Here is a 21,195-nt window from a genome sequence, read left to right as displayed (position 1 = left end):
TTGTTCTTTCTAAGGAAAGAACGAAAAGGACCAAATTAAGTTCACCCATTTGAAAATCAGAAGGTCCTCTTCTCTTCAGCAGTAGGCCACCACATCCACCTACGCCGTCCTCTCATCAGTCTGGAAGCTATGAGTCACACACAAGGAAGAACTAGTGAAGCAAGAGTGATTTACCATAGTGGAATATATAAACACATCTCTGTCAGTACAAACACACACACATATACTCTTTGCTCCCACCCAGCCTCCAGTCGATCCCCCTGGACTGTCCTCAGACATTACTCACTGTCTCCCTGCCTCCCTGTTGCCTAGAGCCCCGCTGTTTTAGCAGCTGGAGAAGTCCTGCTAGGGTTGTTATTTTATTGTTTCATTCTTCTCTTGGCTTTCTTCTGTGGTGAAAGTCTTCTCACTGCTACCAACGCTGCCAGTTTCATTGTCTGCTGGTATGTGTGTATGCCTCATCTGTCTGTGTGTCAGCGCTGGCTTTGAAAATGCCAAGGTGTTTTGTTTAAACTGTGAAGGCATCACAGCCTTCGGGTGACCACAGCTCCAGGCTTCCCCTGAAGGCTGGTTTACACGGACACTTAGATTTCAGCCAGCATGAGCCAGCAGTGCCTCTGGCTGAACTCTACGCTTGATATGTCCTCATTCTTTTGGGACACATCCAAGATCCCTCAGCTTTCCCAACACTTGTGGTTTTTAGGCTCTTAAACACAGCTATTTAATCATCTGTGACCACAGCCATGCTAACAGTAGAAATCAAATGAGTGGATTAAATTTTAATCACATCCACCACTGTTCACAAGAAGGAGAAGAATAAATTCTGCGTGTCCTCTTTTATTACTCTAATCACTTTTATCCCTGTTGTCATTAGAGATAAACACCAGGAACAGAGTAGGAGGAATAACTCCCACATCATTTCCATCATAAACTGCATGCAATTGTGTATCAGTAAAATTAAATACAGCATCAGAAACACTCCTTTCTTCTCTGTAACACTAAACCATCATTCCAATTAGAAAATAAATTTGAAGAGCAAAATAAAAGTGAGAAATGCACACACTGCCACCTCCAACTGTCACATGTATTTGTTTACTGCTGTCACATAATAAGCAAGGCACTGGGAAATCAATTTCATTTTGCAACACACTTGAGTTTTATGTACAACTTTGTGACTTTTTAACTATAATGGAGAATTAGATGCTCAAAACTGCAACTTCAGGTAGTTTTTCAGTGCAGGATGCACTGTTTTGCTATCAAACAGGACGTGGAAAAATCCAGTAAACCCCTGTCCTTTAGACTTGTTCTAGCTGTTCTTCACTTAGATGTGTTATATTTTGCATACACAGTATTCATATAATTGCAAATCATGCTTATTATTATCCCAGTTATGAATCCTGCATTTGTGTCAACTAAATGCATGACTTAGAGACTAATTAAAACTTAAGCATCTGTCACAACTAGCACAGTACATCTTACAGCTGTGATGCTGTTTATGTTTAGGAGGCGCTGTGGGCTGGAAGAAATGTAATGATGTTTAGCAGAATCCAAACCGACTTTATGTCACCTCTCAGCTGTTTAGTTTTCTTACAAATCGCACAGCACAGCATGGGGGGGGGGACCAGTTTCTGAGCTACTTTTAAGTGAATAAGTTGATCTAAGTTGCATATGTAATAGAGAAAAAAATAACGCTTTCACTTTTGATGGCGATACACTACAGCTGTTTGGAACAACAATTTCACCCCAGTTGAACTGTTTAGGTTGTTTTCTTGGCACACCTGAGTCTTCAATTATGATCCTTTCCACAGGCTTCTTCTGATGAGTTATCTTATGATTAAAGGCTATCTATATGATTTGTATGCATAACCCATCTGATTTCAATACATCCTGAGCTGAGCGTTGTTCGAAAAGCAGATGTTTTTTCTTTAAATGCACAATTTTGAATATCTGGAGTGTAGAGTCAACATTTTTTAGACTTTCAGTTGTATGCAATAAAATGGTGTATTGCGGTACTTCTTACATTTATCTGGCATGCCATATGGAAACATACCCCTTTCCATCTGTTCCTGTATTGTCTTTTATTTTTCCCATGTTTTCTATTATTATTTAATTTTCCAAAAGGCTTTTTCAATAATGGAAACACAAAGAAGTAGTCTATTTAATAAAATTGCCAGTACCCCTTTCACCACAGGTATGTCTATCAAAATGCTCTTAATGTCCATGGGCATACCAATTAGGATTAAAAGGGACAACAAAGAAGAAAGAACAGTGAGTCTGTATGAAAATATTGCTGTCATGCCTCCCTACATTTAACTGCAGCCTGATGTTTAAAGCTGTTACAAACCTTGTTGACTTTAGGGATGATGCTGCCCATAAGTGGCCGTAGCTCCTCAGGTAGAAGCCTTAGGGCTCCCTTACTGATGGAAGAGATGAAGGAGAAACCTTTCATTTGGATGTGGATAGTGAAGGCAGAGACGAGACCACTTGTTGACTGCAGTGACTCAAAAAGATTTTGCCACAATGTAAATATTAAGGAATTTCATTTTGATGACTCGAAGTAACATTTATTGTAAGAGAGAAAAGATTCATGATGGACAAATTTATGACAACCTCTAAGACAAACTGTGAATAAGAGGTCATCTAAAGATGCAACTACAGAGAGCGAAGGAGAAGTTGCAGTTTTAATGATGATGCCTGATCCTGCACAGGCAAGGAGACTGAGGTTTTTGTCTCTGAGATAAACAAGGCTATTGACTCAGATGTGGAGACATAGAGGAGAAAAATGAAACAGGATGTGGAATACAAAATCACTGACATTACAGAACGTGGTCTTTGTGGTATTTTTAGAAATCCATATGCATTGCAGAGGCTGAGTTGCATGTTTTCGAGTGCTGAAATTACATGAAAAAGCTCATCTGTCTCTTTCTACCTCTCTTCACTCAGGATGCTCTGGACCACTAGGCATGGAGGGCGGTATAATCTCCAACCAACAGATAACAGCCTCTTCCACCCACCGTGCTCTTTTCGGCTTGCAGAAGTGGTACCCGTACTTTGCACGCCTCAACAAGAAGGGCCTGGTCAATGCCTGGACTGCTGCCGAAAATGACAGATGGCCGTGGATCCAGGTAAAGCACAGTCAGAGGGCAGGACACACGCAAAGCCGGGCTAGGGCCAGACACGAATCAATGAAGACAGTCTAAATTATAGATACGCTTTATTCTCTTGTTTGTTGGGGCTTTCAAATGTTAGACTTAAATTCTGGTATGACTATTGTTTGTGGTTGATGGTTAGAATAAAATGTCAAAATACAAATGTTAACTTTCGTGTTAATGACTGGTACTGTAAAAGTGATGTCTCACTCAGTGGAAATAAAGCGCAATAAAAAGTGTGAGCTTAAAAAAGAACAGATGCAGGTGTAGTCATGTGTGAGGAACTATGTGAAAGGGCATCACTGCTTTCAGCTATAGCTGTTGCATCTGTGGTGATGATGTGCTAACAGTTACAGTGCCTGCTCTTGTTTTGATGATTAGTCTTGACATGCTTACAGTTTTGGCCCTCCTGTAATCTGTGTCATCGAGTGAGTTTGTTAATAGAAGTTCCCGTGCAACAAAAGTGTGGTGCACAGTGTTGTAATTATTCTGTGCATTCATTGCTCTCTTTTTGTTATGTCCTTTGCAAATTCTGATCTGCAAATCATTGCGCTGTCAAGAGAGAGAGAGATTTGGTGTATAATTTTACACAACAGTGATTTTGCTGTTATCCATGAAAAATAACAGCAATTCAGTCCCTCTTTTTGTCCTTGTGTAAAATGGTTCTATGACCACCGAGGGGCCTTCATCCATGCCCTGTGTGTTGTGAAATGAAAAGCAGAAAAGTATTGATACAATTCTCCTTGTACTGCGGCTTTTATAAAGTCAGCCTTCGTGCTGTGTCATAAGTCAGTGCTTATTGACAGAAAGAAAGAAAGAATCACACACAGCAGACAGATCGATTCAGTGGATTTTGTGATTTTGCATATTATAATATAGAAAAATCCCTCCAGAACTGTACTATCAATGAATTTTGAGGCTAGGAACCTATAGTTGTAAGTGCCATTGCATTAGGCAAAATGTAATACTGTAGATTGTATTTTTTATCATTCTTGCTGTAGCAGTAAATGAGACAGTTAATATATGAAAAAAAACATAATTCTGTGCCTACTCTTTTGCCTTGTAGCACCTCTAATGGCCTTAATTTATGTGGACAAAAATAAAATCTGAGTCAAGGAGTCTCTAACGTAGCTTTTAAACATGTCGATCAGGGTTCCTGAACTGCAGTCAAACTGCCAAACTTTATCAAATATGAATTAAGCTTGTTATTGCATTGCATATGTCTAACCTCAATGTTTTCAGAAATATATTTTAGTGCACTATTGAGCTTTTAACTGAAAAATAAATTGTGGAATATGAAGCACCAACTGGAGCATGTCTTTTAAAAACTTTAAAAGACATATTTTAGTGAACTGTTTAGCTTTTAAATGATAGAGTTTTTCATCTGGGTTGGCATGTGCTTTTTATTCGGAGTATTTCAAACATGCCAATTGGGTCGCAAACCTTCTCATTTTACAGTTAAACAGTACACAAAAATATGTGTTTGAAGCCATTTTAGGTGAGAAATAGGCAACACTGTAACAGAGTTGATTAACAGCTACGTTAGAGACTTCTCAGCTCTGATTGGCTGTCTTTTGTGCACCACGGTTTAAAGCTTTAAATGATAGTAATGACGCTGCAAATAGGGGGGTTAGGTTTAGGGTTTTCTTATTCACAGTGAAAATAAATTGATTCAAACTGGGAATTTTATTTTTATTTTTTTGTTGTGCTTGCATGCAAATACAGTATCAGGGTGCATAAAAAGTGCAGAAAAAAGTTTCAGGTAAGGAACCTGAATTTCCTCAAATCCAATAACACCCCTGTGTATACCAAGCCTAATTTGGGGCTGTTGCAACTGGCCCACTGGCCTCCTGTCATTTTGCAAAATTGGACCCTGAGCAAAGCAAGATGGGTATTCCCTTTATATGTAGCACTGGTTGTATTAATTTATGTTGAGCAAATAGTCGTACATCCTGACCCTGTGCTGAAAAGGCTGTAGCATATAGAACAACTGTTAGATGATGTATAACTATTTTACAATTAATGTCTCCTCAACTCCAGTCCAGTCTGAATGCATCGTAATCAAGGTGGAAATATACAAAGAAAGTGAAAGTAATAAATCACATAGCTACTTTATTAACTGTGATATAAATAATGTTGTTTTCAGTTTTGTTACATTTCTTTTACTCTTGAGTCACTTCTGCCTTGACAGAAATGCCGAAAGAAACCTATGATGTGTGCTGTTACCAGATGCATGATACTCAGACAGTGAACCGTGAACAAAATATAATAGAAAAACATACAACAGCGTGATGGAGAACGTGAAGCTGTACCTAACAACAAGAGAATAGTAACACAGGGCAAAAAATTGATTTTTTAAAAAAGGAAAAAAGAGAGAGGGAGCACCAGAGTGTCAAAGAAACAGCCGACATGAGTGAGAGAAAAGGAGCCTGGCACATGGAAAGGCTGAGGAGAGCGGGACATAAAACATTCAGGCAGTTTGTTTGACTTTAATGATGCCACGTGGGATGTTGCGCGGGATGCTGTAGGCATTGTGTATTTCTGTAGAGGGCCTGGATAATTGGGACGTGAGTACAGAGATGTACAGTCATGTCAGTGTTTTGGGATTATGTTAAGGAGTCGGCAGTGTGCTTTTGGAGTGCACAGTGATGTGGCGTGACTGCACTTGCATGTCATGTGAAACAGGTTATACTGACAGATGACGTCCCTATCAGGATCGGGATCAGATTTGTGTGGCTATTTGTAAGGTTTTCTCTGGTGCAGTCTGTGTCTCTTGATGCCAGCCGGTGTCAGCTCTTGCAAATCAATTGCAGAGCCAACATACATTGAATAATACATCATAGGAGTGCAGACGAAGCATGCATTCACCGTATATGTTTTTGTTTGTGTTACCGTTGGCTCGTGTGTCGAGTGTGCAGCTGTTCACACATCTACTGTACTGTGAGAATATCAGTTTGCCACAGCCTCACCAGGACTAGCTCACACATAAAATTGCATTTGAACACTCAAGGGAAATATGCTGCTGGTCTCACCAATATCAGCAAAACAGAGCCTCACCAGGCTGCGCTGGAAGAATGAAACAATCCAAATCACTTGTGAAGAATAAGAGGATCTATACATAATTTGATGGGAGCTTAACAGTAAATGACATAATATTTTGATGCAGATCACAGTCGGAGTGCATATTCTGGCATGCGCCGATATGTTTATGTAATTTGCTTAGACTCTAACTGTCTGTCTGGGAAGATTTTCTGTTTTTATTCCAATATAAAAACTTTGTTACTGAAACATTCTGCTCTGCAGTCTGTTATGTGGCTGACATCTGACCCTAACAAATGCCTCTCTGTATTCTTTAGTCTCAGCATGATTGCAATCGTTAGTACCTGAATACAGCTTTTAGATACATACACCGTGGAATAAATAGTGTTACTCTGTATTTTTGGCACGTTTGGACCGAACTCTTATCAAATTTCCCACTAAAACTTATTGCACCACTCAGAGCTAGAAACAGATGTCTGCTATGAGTAATTCATCACTCTCTAACAGCTGTCTAACAGTTGTCACCGCCTCTTCTCAGGTACTGACAGGTGGTTGGTGGGGCGGCCTATTCCTGGTTCTGCCTCAACATCTCAGTGCTGGCTTTTTTGTGCAGGCCATTTCAGATCCTCTAAATATTTGCAATGCCTCTATGACCAAGCACAGTGATTGCATATCACAGCCTATTACTGTGGGGTTGTGACACTGTCTGGATTATTTTTGCCTTGTGCTCTTGGAGGGATATTGGTTGAGTGGCCACTTGTACAATGAGTCAACACTATCTTAAAATGTACATATAGACATGCACACTTTTTGCCAGTCCCTTGCAGGCTTTTGCTGTCATTTGATTTGTAATCAAGATAATCTGGTAAGAATTGCTTTATGTCAATATGGACTTCAAAACTGTTTTGTGTTGCAAAATAATGGAATTGAAAACATGGGATTAAACTGCAGTTAATTGCAAATTAAACAAAATAATAATCGTTTTTGAAGAATTGGTTTGGTTCAGGGGACATCGTAGAATATGTGTTTCTTTCTTCTCTTTCCCCCTTCTTTTCTTTCCTCTCTGCTTCCCTTCCCTCTCCCCTCTTTGTTCTTCTGCCTTTTTATTTTTGTGTTATACCTGTTTTCTCTTTTCTCCTCCATCTTGCATCAAATAGTTTAGCTGTTTTTAATTCTGTGGTTTATCATCTTCATTGGTGTGTTGCTGTGGTTGGACGCTATATACAGACCATGAGGTTGAAGTACCTCACACACTAAACATCTTATAAATCAACCAAAAGGAGGGGGATGTTTTTTAATTAGAGTACATACCTAATGTCTGCAAGTGTTATAGAAAAAGAGCCTCTTTAAATGTGTGTGTGTGTGTGTGTGTGTGTGTGTGTGTGTGTGTGTGTGTATGTATGTGCGTGCGTGCGCGCGTGCACGTGCATGCTTACATGCATTTTTTATACAACAGTGCCACAGGGCTCTTTGGTAGCTTCAAGGACGCAGGACAGTGTAATTGTTACAATGCTGCTGAAATTCCCTGAACAGTTTTGATCTCAGTGTGTAATCATCAGAGGATATTTTCTCACTTTATTTGCTCCTGACCTTTTTGTATGCGTGTGGGTGTGAGGTTTTGCTTGGTATGATTATGTTTGGTAATTGTTAGTGGTCTTGGCATTACACAAGCACTAGAACTTGCCACTGTATAGTGAGTTACATTTTCACCACTGTAGCTGCAGCTAAATGTGTTTTTGCATATATAAGTAAGTCTGAATGAGCTCTGGAGAGAATTTAATGGAAAGTATAAAAGAGTTATTTGATGCTGTTCCTCATTATTTAGCAGAGGCCCTTCAGGTTCTCATAAAACATAAGTACACCCTCACAGCAGTACTACAGAACTATAGAATTTAAAAGGAAGAATTGACATTTCAGTCACGGTCACAACTAATCATTACAGGATCTCAACTAATGATTTTTTTTATCATTGATTTTACTGTTGATCATTTTCTTGAATAATTAGTCAACCTTTCTGTCTTTAAAATGTCAGAAAATAGTGAAAAATGCCTGCCTAAATTTTCAAGAGCCTTGAAGTTTTCTTTTCAAAGATGTTTCGTCAGTTTTGCTTGAAAAATTACTGAAATTATTGATTGAATATTAAACTAGTTACCAATTAATTTTTAAATTGGTGAACTAATCTATACATCAACTAATAATTTCAGCCATAGTTGTTAGATTCACTGCTCAAATTTGCTCCATACATGGATTTACTATTGTATTGGGCTCTAAATGTAGACAAAAAACATAAATCCTAAGAACAAAAATATTGTTATCTTAATTTATTTGCACAAACATATGTTTAGAAAAGACAGTAAGAATTACAAAAGTTTGACCACTGTGCAGTAGAGGAAACCAAAAATAGTTAAAAGGATACATCCCCTGCATTAAAAACAATAATAATACAGAACAAATAAAAAATAAAAACAAAGATTGCATAATTGATTAAAGTCCCAAGACTACACAGTAATACAAAACTGATAGAAATGTACAAGAAATGGCAAAAAGATGTGATAATGTAGATGTAGTGCCGTGCAGCGATGATATTAGGTAATTATGAGATGGTCCCTTGTATTTCAATGAAATATTGATTAAGAGAAGTCCAGCAATACAGAAGATAAAAGTTATTATAACGTTAAAACCCAGATTCTCTGCACATTAATGCATCCTGTCTTTGTTCACTGACACTCAAACCTGATAAATACATTCCTCAGTCAAACTATACTTGACCTTTGATCTCAAAGGGTAAGTGGAAACCAATAGGATGCCAACCTGCTGTCGAAAAACATTTCCTCAAACATAGAGGATTCTTCATAATAGTGTTTCCTGGAGGTAGACTGTGAATGACTGCTACAGGACATAATCAGTTCTAGGATATTGCAGATGGTTACTGAATATTTTCTCACAGCATGTGAATGTTTTTCAGAGCGAAAACAGGTTAAATCTCACCATGCAAACAAGTGGTGCTTTCTTTGTGCTCCAAAAAAAAAAGTTAAAGAACAGAAAATGTTTGATGTAGAAGTTCTTTTCTTTGGAGGCTCATGCATTTTACCCAGAGCACAAGATACTGTTTGTTTTATGGAAACTGAGGAAGGGTGAAATGGTGAGAGGGTAAGAGTTCATTTTAAACTTTGTCTTTTTGAGTGTTCCTTGTAGCTCTGTTGCATAAACTTAGACAGTACAATGGACACACAATTCTGTATTTTTTAAATTTTTCAGCAAGGACATTTTTGCTTCGTACCTTGATAAAAATCTGCATCTAAATATAAGCCCTTTCTTTTAGAAACATGATGATGAAATGTTGATTATTAACCTACTATACACAGCTGTTGACAATGTTTTTAATTTTTTTGCCACCAAGATAGGCAATGTTGCAATACACTATCCACTTATAGTGACTGTAATTTTTTTTTTATCAACATTTAACCTGCATCTTTCCCTTACTGTATCCAAAATGCTTTTGTTGCCTAAAGACTTGAGTCTGGATGCCAATGTGGAATTTTGGTGTCACAGTCCTGCATTCTGTATGTCCGCCATCCACCCTGACCAGCTCCCTCCACAACCAGCGCAGTGCATACGAATTTGTGGTATTTCATTAAAGGGGAACATCACCTAAATAAAAAATTCCAGTGTTATTTCTATGGCCCATAGGAAAGTTCAGCCAATATTTATGAACATGAGCCACTCTCTCTCAAAGTCAGAACTAGAGAAGTATGTCTCAAACTTGTGATGTCATAGGGTTTAAAGTCTGGACAGTGAATGGGTTAACCCTGACCCTGATTTTGCAGCCCGGTCTCATTCCCAACCTGTCAAATACCTCAGCTTTGTCGGTGCGTTCAGCATAAGTGTATGATGCCAAAAGACACCTTGTGCATCCACATGAACGCTGCTGGACAGTGGCCATTTATAAAATCTTGACCAAGTCTATGGATCATCTCCAGACTTAATACCCTAAGACATCACACATTTTAGTTTTAGCACTTTTTGGATTTGGAACAGAGTTGTTTATGGTAACTAACATTTTTTGGGGGGACTGACCATTGGAATAAAATATATGAATTTTTAAAGTGTGCTTAATTCCCATTTAACTCAATGAAATGTTGTCTCTGGGTATAATCCAGGCAACCATTATGTTCTCATTGCAACCTAATTATAATAAGTGTAAAAATGTAATTTCAAGAAGACACTATACCAAAATAAACATAGTGGTAGACAATCATGCTGACTTTTGCAAAATGTCTTAATCACAGTACTCGTAATAACAATGGACTGTGTAAGACTGAAGTGGTTCTGTGCCATGACCAATAAGTAATGAGTATGTAAGTGTAATTGCATCACATTATGCTTCACTTTCATCTATGTACATTTTATCAAAATTAGAGTTCAACTGCTCAGTACATTTAAAAATGATGGCAAATTTGTGAAATAGTTACAGGAAGATGGTTTATTAAAGAAACACATTTTTGGGGGGGTCGGACAGGTATTGTTAATCTGTCTTTTGTTCGTGTAATATTTGTAATTTGATAAGGATATGTTAACTGTCTCTTACATTGAAGTGTTTTCTTACCACCTGACACATAGGTCTGTAGAGAAAGGTCTGTTCATGGAGGAAGTTTTCCAATGAAGCCTAACTCAAACAAATAAATGCATCACTATTAGCGCCGGGATGATGCACGTATGTTTTTGAGTGGTCATTAAAAATGTGAAGGATCACCCCAATTACCCCTGCGGTGACCTTTTAGTGACAAGGCTTCTAATTAGTGCAAGAAGTATCTATCTCTATGGAGGAAACTGAGAAGAGCCAAGTAATGCTGTGCATGAGAAAGAGTGGATCAGTGCAGCTCTTAGGCTCTAAGAGGGGTCCTTATGTATAACTAACTTGATACCTTATTTTAAGTATGTAGAAAAATATGTATTATTGAGTCTATAATAATATAAATTTGAAAGGAAATCAATGCTGCAGTAAAATTATTCGACATTATTCCATTAGTTTTTGACAGTTCAGACAAAGTTGGTGAACATAAACAGTTCTTTTCTTGTACTGGATCCGTAAGAGCCAGTACTCTAATATCCAATGTCCTCAGGAGACACAGCTTAGAGGTTTTTTTTTTCATTAACAGAAAAGGAGTGTATAACTTAGTGAGCTCACACTATCTTTTTGAGCTTTTACTCTCAAATATTTTACTTGTAAATTGCCTTATTTCATAGTAATGCCAACATTCCTGCACCGGAAAATGAGCTCAAGCCCCCAGAATACCATCCTGAATGTGGAGTCATTGTCAGTGAAGTTAGACTTCCATTACTCATGGATCGGCTTTAAAATGGCTCATGTTCTTAAATAGAAACTGACTTCAATTTCACAAGCATTAAACTGAAAAATAGTCTTGTTTGTTTGCAACACTGCATTAAGTTATGGACTTTGTTGCCTAGAAGGCATAATCTTAAAAAAGAAATGGTAAGAATAAGTGCAACCTTGAGCCATACTTGTTCAATTCATAGGACTAATTTAAATTCTGTTTTAGTCTGCATTTCTTTCCTTAGGTTTGGCCATTTCAGGTTAATGGTCCTTTGCTTAACACTCACTCAGTACTGTATTATTGCTGCCCTTCTGTTCTGCAACTATGGAAGACTAGACAGCTGTGTTTTTATATTTTGTCAGTAGCTGAGCGAGACAAGCCAAAGTGTCTGTGTGTGTGTGTGTGTGGGGGGGGTTCCTGAAAATGAAGCAGCTTGTTGTGAACACAGTGCCAAAATGATTAATGAATAATTGTCATCGCCGTTTATTTACTTTATCTCATTTGTCACAGACTATCACGAGTTTGTTACAGTATTATGGTATTGAAATTGCCCTGTGTTATCCTGCCCTACTTTTTGTATCAATATTAATATCCACTTTAAAAAAAAAATGGTGGGCTGTGTGCGTGCCTGTGTGTGCCTGTGAGTGCAGTTTGTGTGTAACCACAGGCTTCTTCATGTTGTCACAGTGAAGTGAGCTGTCGTCAGCTGTCATCAACTTTTATAAAAAAAAAAATAACAAAATCACTCCAGAGACTTCTCACCAGAATTACAGGGTGAGTGAGCCAGTTTTGTAACAGACAGCAGTGAGGGGTTTAAGACATAGACTATCCAAAAACATGCATCTGTCATGTGTAGCATCTCTCATACTGTAGGTCTATGAGGCTTTCTGCCATCCTGTAATTAAAGGCAGGTCTCTGTTTTTGGCAAAGACATGGGTAGAGAAGATGAGGAAGCAACAACCATCACTACTTGAGTGTGATAGGCTGAGACGTCTGCCAATCAAACAAGAATGTTTCAAAATCATAGACAGTATAAAAGGATGGATGTAGCCAACATGATGCCACTGATTGGTAGGTGAACTCCTGTTTTTAAGCCTCAAGTTTGACATTTTGGCTTTTGCTATTTTGCATTTTTGGAGCCAGAAGTGACCAAATCTGGTGGAGCTGTGAAAGAGCAAGGGGTGGATAAGAATCAAAACCCTATTTGTACAGGACTAGTAGTAGGACTAGTATTAACCCCCACCCCAATGTCTGTTTTTCATGTGGCGCACGAGCATCAGAAAGCAAATGTTGTATTTTACTCAGATTTCCTCAATGATGTCATTTGTAGCTCCCCTCTACACAACACAGAAATACTACTATTGCTAGCAGTGACAAACTTTGTTAACCTTTTTTATGTGGCTTAAACAAACAGAGCCAGTTTTTCCAAATATTTTCACATTTTACCCATCTCATCATCTTTGTATTTCCTCTTCTGATGGATTTTAGTTTGCTTTTTCTGCAAACAGGTCTCAATGCTGTGTAACAAGATGAGCCTCCTACACCCAAAATGCTGTCAAAACTTCAATTTATAATCACCAATGCAGTGTCTGTAATTCTAGACTAGGAAAGAGGCAGAAGCACTGCATGGAGAAAACCGAAATACGCCCCCAAATAACAGAGATGCCGATTTACATAGGACTAATATTATCACACAACCTCAGTGCATTGTGAATTATGGTGGGTAATTTGGAATTTTTACTTGACAAGTTGCTGACATGGCTGATTCACAAGGGATTAAGATCATAGACCGACACAGTTTTTACAAAATGCCAGAGGTCCCCAGGTAATACTAGTCCCATGAGAATAGGGCTATAGAATACAGATGGGGTGTCGCTCAAAGCAGCCCCGCCTTTAATTATGCATACATTTAAGCCTTAATTAGATTTTAAATGGATGAGGTATAAAAACAAAAAAAACTCCTGCCTGTTAATTGTCATTACCAAGAAAATAAGCTATAAAGACCAAAAACATTTTTGCCCCCGGCTTTACTCAACTCAGAATCGACAATTGTTTTGTTTTATAAACAAAGTTTTAAAGTCTACAGACTCCATACAATTTTCTGTGCGACAGCTGCATTTAGGCCAGTTAGTAAACAAGCTAACGGCAATAACAACAGGTCGTAAATGTGCAACAACATTTTTTTGCCGACACTAGATATTAAACATAGCCAGAGACTGTATCATCTGAAGTTGCTGTGAGCTGTAAATTCACCACTTTCAAACACAAGGTTTCTCCTCTATCCTCCTCTGTGCTGCTGTCTGCATGTCTGCAGCTCCAAAGAGAAGCATGAAAGTCAAGAGCTCTCACTCTGCAGGAAAATCTGGGGGACAAATTGTCTCCACAAGTACATTGCACAGCATGCTGACTCGTAAAAAAACAAACAAACAAAATGAAAACAAAAACAACTGCTCAATTAGAAGCACTCTTAGTCAACTGAGAGTCTCTGACTGATGATTCGAATCTCTGACTTTTAAGGGACAGTCCCATTAAATATGTTTATTTCTGCTGTAAAATTTGACATTTGAACATGGGGTTATATTACCCTGTTTTTGAGCCAGCCTCAAGTGGCCATTCAAAGCAGTTTTTGGCATTTCTGTGTTGGCCTCCTTTTTAAACCGAGAGGTTGCAGCTTGTTCGACATGTATCATCTCTGATCTATGACATTTCTTACAAAAACTGCAACCCAGGTATACAATAGATGACCAATAGAATGAACTGAGGAAGAGATGCTGGTGCTGTATGGAGGAATCCTTCAGGAGCCATCATGTTGTGGCTTTTAGGGATGTGCAGCTTGTACTGGTTTCAGTTTTGACCACACAGTGTTATGGACACTAGTTTAAACACATAATGAAATAAAAGCAACATTAAAGCTGTATCTGTGCATGCTTATAAACCATATTATTCTGTTATTCACCTGAACTGTAGATGTAGCATCATGAATATGGAGTGATGTGCTACACTTGCATGTAAACACTAAAAACATAAATTAAAATACACACACACACACACACCAAACTAACTTGAGAGAGGATAACATGTGTAATTGGTGCACTGTTGCTAAAATGGACTATTGACATGTCCTGTCAGCGGCAAAGCAGACCTTAAACTGGTGTGTAACACGTCTAACGTGCTTAGATAACAATGATCCTGCTTTGTGCGCGCTAAGCAGGATCTATGGAAACATTCATCACTTTCCTCTTTCTTAGCTCTCTATTTTCCTCTTGGCTCTCAAAGCCTCTTTACATTGGCACCATATTGACAGTCTGCACAGGGTTGACAGACTGGATCTGGAGCGTGAGGATTGATTAAATGTTCCATTTGATCACAGACTTTCTGAATAAGATGGATGGCCCTGACAGAAGAGATACAAGAGGGTGACTTGATTCTCATGACTTGCATGCGCACATTGCTCGTGCACGCACACAGATGCACACATTCAAACTGCCTGGAAATAAAGCTATCATTTCTTGATTTTGCCTTTTTTCTGTGAATTCACAGATAAACCTGCAGAGGAGGATGAGGGTCACAGGTCTAATTACCCAGGGTGCAAAGCGTATTGGCAGCCCAGAGTACGTCAAGTCTTACAAAGTAGCCTACAGTGATGATGGGAAGACCTGGAGAACATACAAAGTCAAGGGCAAAGATGATGATATGGTGAGTACACACATGTGAGCACACAAACACAACGCATACACACCCTTTGTCATCTCTCCACTCTTTCCTCTTACCCTCTATAATACACAGAAAAAGATACACACATGCCCACACTCACACACATGCACACACGGCAACTGGAGACAGTGCACTCAGTCAAGGGCAGGGTGGAGGACATGATGAGATGGCTTTTTAATTAGCTCGCACACACCGGGCCCATCTTGCTGCCCCTTACCCCCCTCCACTTTTATGACTTCTAGATTGAATTTTTATACTATTTGGGGATGAACAGCCACCAAATAGGCCACACAGCATTCTATCATTCCTGACAGCAAACCACGGCTGTCCTCCATTTGGCCAAGCTCCGAATGACCCCGACTTCCAAACTTGTTTTCAGATTTATGACATGGAACAATGAGTGTGGACTCGAATATTCTGTGATGTCAGTTGTGTTTGTTGTCTATTTAAGCGTGTAGTTGTCTGTCAGAATTGAGTAGACAGAAAGCAAGAATGTGCATGATTAAGTGCATACAGTATTTTTTGAGGTGGAAATTGTAACCGTGTGATGAGCGGACTGGGATAGCGACCTGCATGGCCGGACCTGTCAGTGTGTTTGAGGTAGTTACACGCCCTAATCCCTGACCTGATAGAAGTTGGGAATTTTTGCTCACATTGACCTGTTGCCACCCAGTGACAGCTCCCATTTCCCGTATCGCATGAGAACACACTGCTCTCTCTCGCTCTCTCTTTCTCTCTGTTGCCCTCTCTCTCTGCACCTCACACATGCAGTACATCAGTCATTTAAATCAGAGAGTTTCTGTCAGATTATCTCAGGTCATTTGGATAAAAACTCTCCAGAAGGTATAGCGATATAATTGGAGCACTAATTTAAAACACACCACTGTTCTTATGAATTACGGGCTCAAATGGTGCGAGAAATTGTCTATTTTTCCCTGTAATTCTAGCTCATTGACCTTGAATGACAGCAATTTGTTGAGTGTGGAGTAGACACTAGAGACAGTGCCGGATAGACTGCTACATTAGGGCAAAAACTGATCTGCTTCACCATCCTCCCCACCCCCATCTGCTGTTATTTCATCCCCCTGCAACAGATTTTCAGAGGAAACGTCGATAACAACGCTCCATCGGCCAACTCCTTCACCCCTCCCATAGAGGCCCAGTACGTGCGCATTTACCCACAAGTCTGCAGGAGGCATTGCACCTTACGCATGGAGCTGCTTGGTTGTGAGCTAACAGGTGAGCATGTTTCATCCATACATATCAACAGTGGTAAGTACATTTACTCAAGTACTGTACTTAAGTATTAATTTGAGGTACTTGTACTTTACTTGAGTTAATTCTTTTTATGCTACAATATACTTTTACTCCACTACATTTTTAAATGAATTTTTGGATGTGTGTTTTTTGTAAGATTTGTCAGCATTGGGTACTCTTACCTTTAATACTTTAAGTATATTTTCCTAATTATACTTACTTTTACGTAAGTTCCACTTTCAATGCAGGACTTTTACTTGTAACAGAGTATTTTCACAGTGTGGTATTAGTAGTTTTACTTAAGTAACAGATCTGAATACTTCTTCCACCACTGTGTAGTAATCATGAAATGATCTGAAAACCATTGCAGTATGCAAGTTGTGTCGTGCTGCATTTGTCACCCAGTCAGGACGGTTTGAACAGTTTGTTTTGTTGTTGCCAGGCTGCTCCGAACCACTAGGAATGAAGTCAGGCCATATCCAAGACTACCAGGTCACGGCCTCCAGCATCTTCAGGACGCTCAACATGGACATGTTCACTTGGGAGCCTGGAAAGGCTCGTTTGGACAAACAGGGCAAGGTCAATGCTTGGACAGCTGGACACAGTGACCAGTCGCAATGGCTACAGGTAAGATGATATCTGTAGCTAAATGTGTTATCGGTTCTAACTACTGTAGACATTCAGTCAATATATTAGCAGGGAAATGAACAGACAGCCCGCTCCTTGCAGATAGCTGGTTTTCACCCTGCTGAAGGATTAGCTCTTACCTCCCTGGCATAGTAATTGATGGTGCACACATGGTAATGCATGCCAATGGATTCAATTATATTTCATAGGGAAAGACTTCATTGATGTGTACAGTGTGAGTTGTGGAGGAAATTACATCTTAAAATCCTCCCTCTATTAGCTCGCTCTCTGTATTATTCTTAGAAACAGTCATAGGTAGTCATTTCTTTTTTTTTTTTCTTCACACCAGTCCTTTTGAATCCAACACCCACACTGCCTCTGTTGGAAGAGTTTAGCCCTGTTATCTTTGGCTGCAGCCCAGCTTTTCTATCTCTATGAAAACAGCCAATCCATTTGTTTTCATTACAGTAACTGATGGCTGAAAATGTCTCCTGAAAGGGACAAGACATGTCTCTGAGTGAACATTTACACCTCGGTCTTTCTGCTTAACAATATGTGAGATTGATGGAGGCCCAAGGAGTTTAAGATACATATCAATCAGACTCAATCATGGCCAGTATGCCCTTACGTATGGCCTCATATATTGGATTTTTTTTTTGTTCTTTTATGATAAAAGGCAGTAAATGTTCTTTGCTTTTAGAGTAAGACACCACATCTTACTTCAAGCTGTAAAACTGATAGCACAGAAGGTATTGTGATGTGGATCATCTTCTCAGGGAATTGAAGATCAGAGTGATTTCTTTGATTTCTTGGCCTTTCTGCTGCACTCGCTCCATGCATACCACCTCCCTGGCAGTGACACAGTTAGCGCTCTGTAGTCACGCTGACTTGTCTGGCCGTTGTTAGATTGGCCTGGTCTTGAGTCAGATATGTTTTTTATTACGCTGAAAGCTTTTTGCCCAGGGTGAGGGTATGCAGGCCTGTGTGTCGGAGGAGACAGGTACTTAGGCAGGCCCCATCCAGGCCAGGGAGCTCGGCTAAGCAAAATTGATTGCTGTGGGTAAAGGAAAACTTGTGGTCTCATATTACATGCTGTGCTGGCAGAAGAGGGGAGATGCTATACAGACGCAGTGAGAAAATCAATGGCTTCCACTGTCAAGGACCATTTCTGCACACACAATGCACTGTCTACAATATCTGGCTTTTGAAAATCAGACATTAAGACTTACAGTATATACGGTTAAGTGCTGTTTCACATTTATACCGATACAGCTGTTGGAGCTGACCACTTTTTTTATATTTAGTGATCATCTTATATGCATTTGTTAAACTCCCACAGTCAATGTCTTCTTTATACTGGTTGCCATGGCAACTAATTGATTTCAGTGACATTACTGAATGACTTTAAACCTAACAGATTAATGGAATTAATCAGCCCTAATGACAAATTAAGTATTCCTATTAATCAAGACAACTGCTCTGGTGTGCAGCTGAAGCAGCGGGACAACTCTTTACAGACATCAAATATCAAACTAGATTTATTGATGCATAGGACTTGACAGGATCTCATTTCAGTAGCAAACAGTGGTTTGTTTGTCTCCTTTATTACTCTGAATACTTAATCAAATAAGGATTTGATATTATTTAGAGAACTGGTATTCTAGTCTTTTAACAATACATAAATGTACATCCAGTTGATCCAATCAATAATTAGATTTTTTTGGTGTTTCTATTTTTGGTAGTAATAGTTGTTTACCAAAACCATATATATAGATGGACGACATTTCTCGACTTCCTCCCACTGTACAAAAGCAAAGCCAAAATGTCCTAGATTTGGGTGTTGCCATCTTGCGCTGATGATGTCATTTGGAGCCATGAAGGTGGAGCCGTGGGATTGACTCGCGCCCATACAGACGTCCCACCCAATCCCAAGCAGAGGGGTGGTTTTGATGGCCTATACTGCAGCCAACCACCAGGGGGTGATGGAGATGTTTTGGCTTAATTTTGGGGTAGCTGTCATGCCATCTGGGAGTTTGCAAAGCCTAGGATCATGAAGTACTGACCTTCCCTACTGTGCCTATGGTTTTCTAGTAGTTGTTGCCTTCATTGGGTGCTTTGGTAAGATTTAGGCCAGAGGAGTGGGATTGGCTGGGGTTAGGGTAAGAATGTCAGGGTAAGTGAATCAGAGGCAGAGTAAGGCAATTCCTTTGCTATCCAAGGATACGTAAATTTACATGCCATCCATCTTTATATACAGTATATGGTTAAACATGCATTATAGGTTGTGGGCTTTTATAGTTTCCTTTAAAAATATTAATGGTGACATGAAATTCTACATTACTAAATATTTCATCTTAACAAAACATTGACAGCATTAGGGATTATACAGACACGTTGTTCCAAGTAGTTGTCATGTCAGTTAGAAAAATACACAACTCAATCATGTAATGAATTGTTTAAATGGCAATCTTTTGATCATCAAGTGGGGAACATTGTTTTCAGTAGATTAAATACAGACTGGTGCCAAGAAACACAGTTAAACCTTAACAAAAACACAAGACCTGGACGTGTCTGGGGACTGTCCAAGCTAAAGTTTTTCTGGCCTGGCAGGAGATAAAATTACACAGAGGGAGACCAAACCAGAATCTTTCAAGATGTTTTCAAGAAAGGAGCTGAAGCTGTCAGACTGAGCTGCCAAGTGTTCCAGCTGGCATAAGCTGATTAGTTAATTATGCACATTAACATGTCCACATAGCAAAGAGAAACTGCCAGAGAGACAGTAGCTACTTTTCAATTTCACAGTGTCCCTGTTAATGCAACACATGCACTGCAAATTTCCTGGCAAATAGCGTTCCAAGACTGTGTCGAGTTTTTTGGTGGATTATGGTAAACATTCCTCAGATAAAGAAACAAAAATGATTGGTATGGTGTGATTGCATCTCTTCATCTCACATCTCTCAACTGCAGTGCAGTCAGCAAACAACCTAGCGAGGATTCACTTTGCTGGATCACGATGTGAGTTCTGAATCACATCTCATGTTGTGTGTAGCACTGAACAGGTTCCAGCGGTATCTCCACTGACAAGAAGTGAAGTACAGAAAAACCAAACTGCTGAGAGAATATGAGTACTCTGATGACAACATTGTGAGGCCATAAATAAATGTGGGTCCACAATTATGACATACTAACAGTAACACTGATCTGAGACCAAGTTTGAGCTCTTAATTTGGAGAACATTAACAGCATGTTGTACTGTGGATATTGGGGCATTGTTAATCCTCCTTTGACTGCAGAGAAGTATTGCATTGAGACTAAATGACAATAGCTTAGACACAATAGCTTTTTTTATACTGCCTGTTCAAGGAGGGACTGTGCTGTTGTGCCACCTCGCCATTCTGGCGCAATTGCGGAAATGGGGGGACAGAGTTGTCTCACCTTTGAGCAGGTAAGTGAGGTAGTAACAACACTGAAACAGTGTCTATATAAGAGGGACAGCTGGCAGGACAGGATTGTGGACAGGATGGATGTGACGTTTTGAATGCATGTTTTGTGTGGGACCCACTGCAAGTGATTTAAAAAGCAACTGTTCTTTGGCTACCTCAAAGAAGAAAAACAGTGACTGCAAATGTCGGAAATTCGGGAAAGCAATGCCGGCATCCTGTCTGAAATCACACACTGAAGCAACATGATGCCACCATCGTTTGGTTATGTGTAAAAATGCAGAAGTGTAATGAGGATATTTTGTAGCTGCCTTATAGTGCGATTTTTATGTAAAAAGGGTAAGTGACTCTTTATTCAAACTTTTCATTACTTTTGTGATGTGCAAAATGTATCATTCTACAAATATCCACTTCTCAATTTATTATGTGTAGTTGAAATAAGTAGAACGTTTTCCTGATAATTTAATATGTAATATTGGAGTTTTATCTTCATTGATTTATTTAACAGATGTATAATCTGTTGACATGAAAGATATATTAATAAAATATATAATAATAATAAATTAATTTTTGGCTATGCGCTGGAATTAACAGCTTGACAATGGTTTTTATTCAAAGTAAGTTGAACAGACC

The 21,195-nt window shown here is 39.1% G+C and overlaps 1 protein-coding gene across 3 annotated transcripts in view; it reads left to right on the top strand.

Annotated features, from left to right (window-relative positions):
- The window catches only part of edil3a (EGF like and discoidin domains 3a), a 155,246-nt gene that overhangs the window by 74,819 nt on the left and 59,232 nt on the right, over nt 1-21,195 (top strand). For all 3 annotated transcript variants that reach the window (XM_042488583.2, XM_042488582.2, XM_042488581.2), the window contains 4 exons: nt 2,944-3,125; nt 15,065-15,220; nt 16,333-16,477; nt 16,938-17,122. In XM_042488583.2, coding sequence (XP_042344517.1) covers nt 2,944-3,125; nt 15,065-15,220; nt 16,333-16,477; nt 16,938-17,122 — 668 coding nt within the window. The remainder of the gene's footprint in view (nt 1-2,943; nt 3,126-15,064; nt 15,221-16,332; nt 16,478-16,937; nt 17,123-21,195) is intronic.

This window comes from Plectropomus leopardus, chromosome 4 (assembly GCF_026936395.1).
Source record: "Plectropomus leopardus strain MGB_pleo_1.0 chromosome 4, ASM2693639v1, whole genome shotgun sequence".
Lineage (NCBI taxonomy): Eukaryota > Metazoa > Chordata > Actinopteri > Perciformes > Serranidae > Plectropomus > Plectropomus leopardus.
Note: the sequence above shows the minus strand (reverse complement) of the source record. Positions and strands in the feature narration are given on the sequence as shown.